Genomic DNA, 7780 nt, shown 5'->3' with positions numbered 1-7780 from the left:
GATGCAGGGCTTGAACTCACGAACCTTGAGATCATGACCTGAGCTGAAGCTGGAAGCTTAACCAACTAAGCTACCCAAGCACCCAGGGAATGGAAATCTTTTTCAGTGGTCAATAAGCAAACTTACCTTTGCTCTGAAAGTAAACATATTTATCATCCAAAGTTGTAGTTATACAAAGATCTTTGAAAGGATAGTCCAGAATGAAAGTAGTCAGTGCCTCTGCTTGTTGTGAGGTCTTCAACTAGTACCACAGAGTAGACATTCTTGCAAGGATGGGAACTTATATAAGATGAAATTAACCCTTCTCTCTTCATCTTCCTATTAACCATGTTCAGCTTTTACCAGATCATCAATTTACACTTGAATGATACAAGTTCAACACTCCCTGTTGAAAAGCTTTGAAATTTATAAAAACTTGCCTTTGAATAACTGTCCCATTTTATTTTTTCTCTTTGGGAGCAATATAAAAATAGGTTAGATAGTATTCTAAACTAATGGGTTAGATTTATTCTAAAACTGACATAAGTAATCCTGAATAATACTTATACAGGTCGTAGGTGTTTTAATGTGCATGTTAAAAGTTTGAAAAACATGTAGTTCACATTGCAGAGAACAAATAAGACATAGTGATTTTTTTAACTTTTTTTTTTAGCTTACAGATTTCAGTGAACCAAAGGAAAATCCTTCATGTACTGAACAAAATAAAGACAACCAGTGTTTTGAAAATGAAGCTGACAAAAAGACAAGAGTAAGTGTTAGAGTGTTTTCTTTGTTTCTTTGTTTAATGGGCAAGATACGTCTTGTTCTCTGTGAAGTATAACCTAATTTCTGCTTTTGGCCTGCTCAGAATATTGGGTTCACCTGCTACCGGGTTGACATTGGACTATGCATCATTTTGAGCAGTTGTGTGCTTTCATTTTGAGAATTTTGTTTGTGTTTGTTTTAGTGTAAATTCTAAACTAGTAATCACACAACCATTTTGTAATCTACTCCACTTCTCCTCTCTCCTGTCTGGTTCAGGACAGGAGAAAAACCCTCACATGACTCTTTGACAGTGGCTTTTAGGTTTCATTGGGGTTTTTTTATGTTTTGTTTTTGTTTTGTTTGTTTTTTGTAATAGCTTCCCTGAAGCAATCTGAACTCTACTTCAATCATACTTTTTTTGTGATTGTCACCTTGTGTAGTTATTCAAGACAGGGAATCAAAATCAATCATCTATAAGGTAATGCTAAACAGGTCATAGTGCTTTATTTGATGAAATCAAGAACCTGAATTCAAAGTATGTGTATTTCCAAGTAAAAATATTTTATTAATCAGCAGCCTCAGATTTAATTTATTTCTGATCAATTGCCACAAGCTGATCCTTATTTATTGTAGCCTAGTGAAATACGCCAATGTTGTATTCTCCATTTCATTGATAAAAACATCAAATTTAATTATGAAAATGAGAAAATAAATCATGATTATTTTTATGAACATGCATTAAGTATTTAAACCTCACATAAAATTCTTTTGGGAGATTATTTTATAAATATTTGCTTTATTGATGCTTCTTGAAATATGTCTTTAATGATGTTCCTTCTTGTCTTTTTGGTGAATCTTCTATTAGCAAGCACAGGCAATCTTCATTATGGCTCTATAGGCCTCAAATTTCTTTCAAATATGGGACAATATGTCTACTGAATGGTAAATATCAGTAAAGGATCGTTTTTCTGTTGATGACCATTTATAACATGGGCTGTCTTCTGTTAATTGCCAATTAGTTGAGCCTCTTAATTTTGACTTGATTTTGAGATTTTGGCAAAGTTCTGAGTCAGATCCAGTTATGAATTTTCATCATTATGATATGGGGTTAGGAGTGAATGGTAGAGAAAGGATTCTTGAGACATTTTATGGTGTAACTTAGTAAGTTTATTTAAGTAGCATGGAGACAGGGCCTGTGGGTAGAAAGAGCTGCACTTTTGCTATATGAAGCTGATGGTTATATGCTTAGTGTTCAAGGGGGAGGAGACATGCAGAGACTATTAGATTATAAACATCTTCAAATTTCTGCTTATAAAACTATTTTCTCCAGATTTCTCTGGTGCTTATAATTCAGACCAATATTAGCTATTGGTTAGATGTACAGGCAATTATGAGACCCTTTAAAAAAGTAGCAGCTAGCACCTATTTGATCCTTAAAAAAGCTTTGCAGGCTGTAGGTCAACCTTCTGGACTAAAGGTGCACATTCTTCTGCTTCTATCCCTCATCACTTAACTGTGAGGAATTTAGTTAAAATAAGAAAGGTTGTATGGTAATTGTCCTTCCCTTTATAGGGAAACTATGGAATTTAGAGCCAAATTTAACTAGTGAGCAGTTTATGGAATCCTTCTATGAAAGACCATTGTGTGCTCTCCTGAAAAATGTTTTTTCCATGTTTAACATGGAATGTGTTATTTATTTAAACTATTTGAAACTGTTATAATATGCTAAATGTATTTCCAGGAAAGGAAGTCATCTAATTTGGCAGTGGCAGCATTTTTCTCCAAAAGGAGAGAGGGAAGGTGAATGTCCATTCTAGACTCATGAATACTTAGAAAACAAATTTTTAGACTTCCTGGCTGTTCAAGAGGATATTTATATTTTTGCTTACTGAAAATGAAGTCATCAGGACTTAGTAGGATACAAATGTGCCAACTTGTCAAGCAGCTAAATGAAATAAGTGCTGGCAAATATACTAGAAAAAGTTTTGTGTTTTTATCATGGGAAAATATATTGCTAGCCTACACTATTTAATCTCTAAAAGCTTTAGTGTTTTCATCTTACAGAGTAGTTATGAGATTTTAATGAGACCTAAATATGAAAATGGTTAGTAGTGCCTGGAAAATAGTAGATTTTTATTCTATGAAATAAATTGCAAGTCTTACATTTAATTTATTAAGATGGTAGACTCTATTACAAATAGTTCTCAGGGTTTCCTTGGGTTCATATCTATATTACATCACTATGTCTATAACAGTTTTTTTGCCTGGAAACCATTTGGCCAAGAAGAGCTCCTGCCTTGATAATTTCTAGTTGTTGATGTTCAAAATAAGTTCTGATTGAATTAAAATACGCATCAGTGAGAATTTCTTAGTTATCTTAAAAGTTGATTATATCACAAACAAAAGAATAGTCATTATTATTGTATGAATGTAATATGTTGTACATAGTGTACAATGATATTGTAACTATTGTACACAGACAATTCTTCAAAGGCTGTTGACAGTAAACCACAACTTGGAAATCACAACTGTTTATATCTATTAACTATTACACTGGACTTTGGTGTCTTCATCTTCATAATTAGGATGTTAGATCAGATTATTCCTAAGGATTCTTCCAGATCTAAAGTCAAATCATTCTGTGACAGTCAAGAGCAGACAATAAATTATGTTGTATAAATAGAGTCCACTAATAATACAATTAAAGTATGTTAGCCAGCAATAGCCAATGAACCCTGTGCAAATTTATACTTATGTAATAGATATGTATCTAGAACAATAAACAGGAACATCTTCATTAGGCCACATTAGTTTGAGAAACTTTCAACAATCCAGCTTATAGGCCAGTGATTCTTGAAGTGAATCCCCAACCCCCGCAACCACCAGCATTTTTATCCTCTAAAGACTTGTTAGAAAAGTTAGTTCTTGGGCTCTATTTCAGATCAAGTAAACCAGATCAAGTAAACCAGAAATGCTGGGAGTGGGACCCAGACCCAGTGTTTTAATGAGTCATTCAGCTGAGTCTTAGGTTTGCTACAATTTGAGAACCACTGCCATGAGTAGTAAACCTCTGGACTTTCCTCTGATCAGTCACTAGCCATCTTCCTGTCACATACTTTAGACAATTTAGGGAAGACCCTGAAAGTAATTCAAGTATTTATAAGGCAACTAAGATAAAATAAATTGCACCATGTGTACTGTTTATGTTTCTTGTTTGTATTTCTCATTATTGGTGATCTTCTAAAAAAACTCTGCATGCTGATTTTCTAACATCTTTCAGGAACATGTTAATGTCTGTATTCCTCTCTACTCTCAGTTGGCAAATTTTGGCCATAGCTTAATTCCAGGCTTCTGGAAGCTATTTTGCCCAGTGGGAGATATCCTCCCTAAAAGTATTGATCCATAAAAATCAGAATCAGAAATAGCTTTCAATTGCATTCTCTCTCTGTGCCATGGAAGGAAACTTTCCCTGCTTTTGTTATACATTTAGCCGAATTTCCATATATTTGAGCATGCTTTTGCCATCACTGAGGCTTAGACAACTGATTTCTCTTTTTTCCAAAGTGGTTTTATCAATTGCAGACTTTACCTCTGTTTTAAGGGCTTACATGAATCATGGTGTTGCCACTTGTCATAGGATGTGGAGAACTCTGAAGTTACAAAGGGCAATACAATTTGCAAAATTTGTTATAGGTGTTTATAAGAACTGATGAAATTTTGTGAAATCTGTGAGAAAATTAAAATTAGGAAATGAAAATAAAGATATCATTGGGAATTCTAGACCTTTACTGATGAAGAAATATTTTAAATTTGATGTGGTTCATTCATTTTATTATTTCCATTGAACAATCTTAAATAAGTGGAAGTGTCTTTTAGGGCTATGCTTTGTGTTTAAATAAATCTAATAAACAAAGGGTAATATTTGGAGATTTGGTCTTCCAGAATCCTAGTGAGAAACAATGAGGACTTTTAATCAGATCACAGGATGATGAGGGAATTTTGACAGGACATGGTGACTAAGTAGATTTGAGAGATGGGTGGTATGAGAATGAAAATGGGAACATTTAGGTTGATTCACAGATAAACAGAGTGAATTCGATAATGTTGTCTTAAATTTGAGATAATAGTGGAACAGCTAAGAAGAAATATTCTAAGAGGATTTGGACACATTGGTTGAGAAACAAGTGCGATGTCAAAATTAGGACAGTGTGGGGTGCCTGTGTGGCTCAGTTGGTTAAGTGTCTGACTTTTGGTTTGGGCTGGTGTTAGGATCTCACAGTTCATGTGTTCGAGTCCCATGTCAGGCACTGCACTGACAGTGCGGAGTCTGCTTGGAATTTTCTATCTCCCTCTCTCTGCCCCTCCCCCACTCACTCTCTATCTCTCTCTGTCTTAAAATAAATAAACATTAAAAAAAAGTAGGACAGTGTGATAGAGTGTAAAGAGTATAGAGTGAAAAGTCAGATACCACAGTTTATATTTTGGCTCTACCACTAATTAGTCATGCAACCTTGAGTAGATTAAATAGCCTCTATTTTTATTGTAAAATGTAGGTAGTGCCTATCTTATAGGACTACAGTAAGAATCAAATGAAATAAACAGGACTGACAGCTAAATGCTCTGGTTCCTGCTTATGTTTGGAGACATGATTGCAGAACCAAACGTCTCAAAAATATTTTAAGTTTTAGATAATATTTTTGTTGTTTGATATTTAAACCTAATTTCTTACAGATTTTTTTAAACAAATGATTATTTTTGAGAGAGAGAGGGAGACAGCATGAGCAGGGGAAGAGCAGAAAGAGAGGGAGACAGAGGATCTGAAGCAGGCTCTACACTGTCAGCGCAGAACCGCATGCAGGGCTTGAACCTACATACTGTGAGATCATGACCTGAACCCAATTTGGATGCTTAACTGACTGAACCACCCAGGTACCCCTAAATCTAATTTTTGAAGCAGAAAACAGATTCTAGCCAATCTTTTGAATTAGAACTGTTTGGTAAAGGTATTCAGTGGGTACTATGCAAATACCATAATGGATAGGGCATAAAATTACGTCTTTTTAACAAGAACAAAGAAGTACCAGTTGGAGAAAAATTTGACTATAGGGAACATATCAGACTGGAAAGGAAACGTGGTGTAAGAGTAGGTCATAATTGGAAAACAGAGAACTTGGGTCATTGTCTTTGTACTCTGATTATTTGGGCATTCTTGGGCAAATCACTTGGCCAGTCTATACCTGTTTCCTAATCTAAAGTAATTAGATAATTTATATTTTAAATAAAAATTTTAACAAATTTTAAACAAACTTATAACACTTTGATAGAATGGGAAAATTATTTCTTTTAGAGAATCCCAACATGGACTTTAATTTTTTTTTAGATTAAAATGTTATCCGTTAATGTACTCTGTTAAACACCTGCACATTCTGATTAAGAATAATTTTGCAGCTGAGCTCTATTTCACTATTTACTGTCCTTGCCAATATTTATAAGGAAACTTCTTTTCTTTAATGCTACTCAGCCATGGCAAAGAAAGCTTTTATGTTTGTTTGTTTTAATGAGAGCCGGCTGGGGATTTCCGTGCTTTTATATGTGTACCTTAGATGCTCTCCATGGTCCTTATTTTAAAATAGTTCTGAGTTAATCTTCCTGGAGACCTAAATTCAAAAAAAAAACCCCACAGAATCATCCATTACCCCACTCCCACCGCATACCAACATCAAGCTCTGCACAGCAAGTCCCACCTACCTGCTGGTTGCCCCTCAGTCTGAAAAAACAAACACAGAATCAAAGGATTAAAAGTAATTTCATTAGTAATTTGGAGCAATGACTCTCCTCAGTCTTAAATAATCTCTACTGCTGCCCTGCTAAGGGAGAATCTATCATCTGGAAAGCCTCTAGTTATAGGATATTTACCACTTCCCAAGGTATTTATTCGATCTGGGCAAGTTTAAACATTATGCCGTTATTTTTTAAAATTTAAACTCAGGATATTCAAATTATTGTAGCACTGAGTATATTTTCTCTTTTCTAATGTCAGTGAAAGTGAAGTGGTAAACTTCTAAGTATCTGGAATTAATAAGGAATAATTTTTTTCTTTTTAATGAGATACTGTAGTTAACTGACTAATTTGCTTTACTAATGTAAAATGTAGAATGTAATTACTCCTCATTGTCTGGTTGATGAAGATATTGTGCTTTATCTTTGAGCACCTTGTAGTGCCTCAGGGTCAGTGTTCTGTCTATTAAAGATTAATCTCTGGACTTCTATACTAGCGTTTCAGTAGATCAGGTTATTGTGTTACTAACTCTGACATTTTCATAAAGTGATTTTAACTAGTCAATCCAATTATCAGTATACTGATTTACTAGCTGCCTCTAAAGCAACACAAATAACTACAGAAATGATAGTTTGGCCATTTGATGTTTCTTTGTTTAGGAACTTAGTTTTTTTTTTTTTTTTTTTTTTTTTTTTTTTAAATATTTTTGAAAACAGCAAAGTATATTCTTTGATAGATTAGGGAATATTCAGATATCCTGCCCTTAGAACCAAACATTTGAAGTTTATGGTATTTACCAGCTGGATAGATGAGTTAATAATTTCTAAAGTACAGCAGATCAGCATTCTCACAACAATGGGATGGAACATGGAGTTAGATGATCAAGCTTCATGTCCTCCTTCATCTTCTCAGCCAGTGGAGTGCCCTCCATGCACTGGTTTACCAACTGAGTAACTATATAAATTTGAGCAAGTTAATTTTTCTGAGCCTCAGTTTCATCACCTGTAAAATTATACTTAATTCACTGGTTGTAAATACTTAATGAGAATATGTATATGAATGTGTCTAAACACAGCCTGCTAAATAAAAAGTTAATGCTGAATCTGAAAATTATTCTTTACTTTATGTATTTGTAAATACTATGGTTAGTGTAAATCACATTTTTAGAAACTAAGCAATATTAAAAGATCTTCCCTGTGATACATCATATTCATTCATTCATTCATTCATTCATTCATTCATTCATTCATTCATTCA

At 34.0% G+C, this 7780-nt stretch overlaps 1 protein-coding gene across 1 annotated transcript in view; it reads left to right on the top strand.

The window, feature by feature from the left end:
* DLG2 (discs large MAGUK scaffold protein 2) overlaps window positions 1-7780 on the top strand; it is a 2103489-nt gene that overhangs the window by 463395 nt on the left and 1632314 nt on the right. Inside the window, exon 4 of the mRNA XM_040489720.1 lies at window positions 653-748. Coding sequence (XP_040345654.1) covers window positions 653-748 — 96 coding nt within the window. The remainder of the gene's footprint in view (window positions 1-652; window positions 749-7780) is intronic.

This window comes from Herpailurus yagouaroundi, unplaced genomic scaffold, assembly GCF_014898765.1.
Source record: "Herpailurus yagouaroundi ecotype Mexico unplaced genomic scaffold, PumYag 180, whole genome shotgun sequence".
Taxonomy (NCBI): Eukaryota; Metazoa; Chordata; class Mammalia; order Carnivora; family Felidae; genus Herpailurus; species Herpailurus yagouaroundi.
This window is presented reverse-complemented; position numbering and strand designations above follow the sequence as displayed.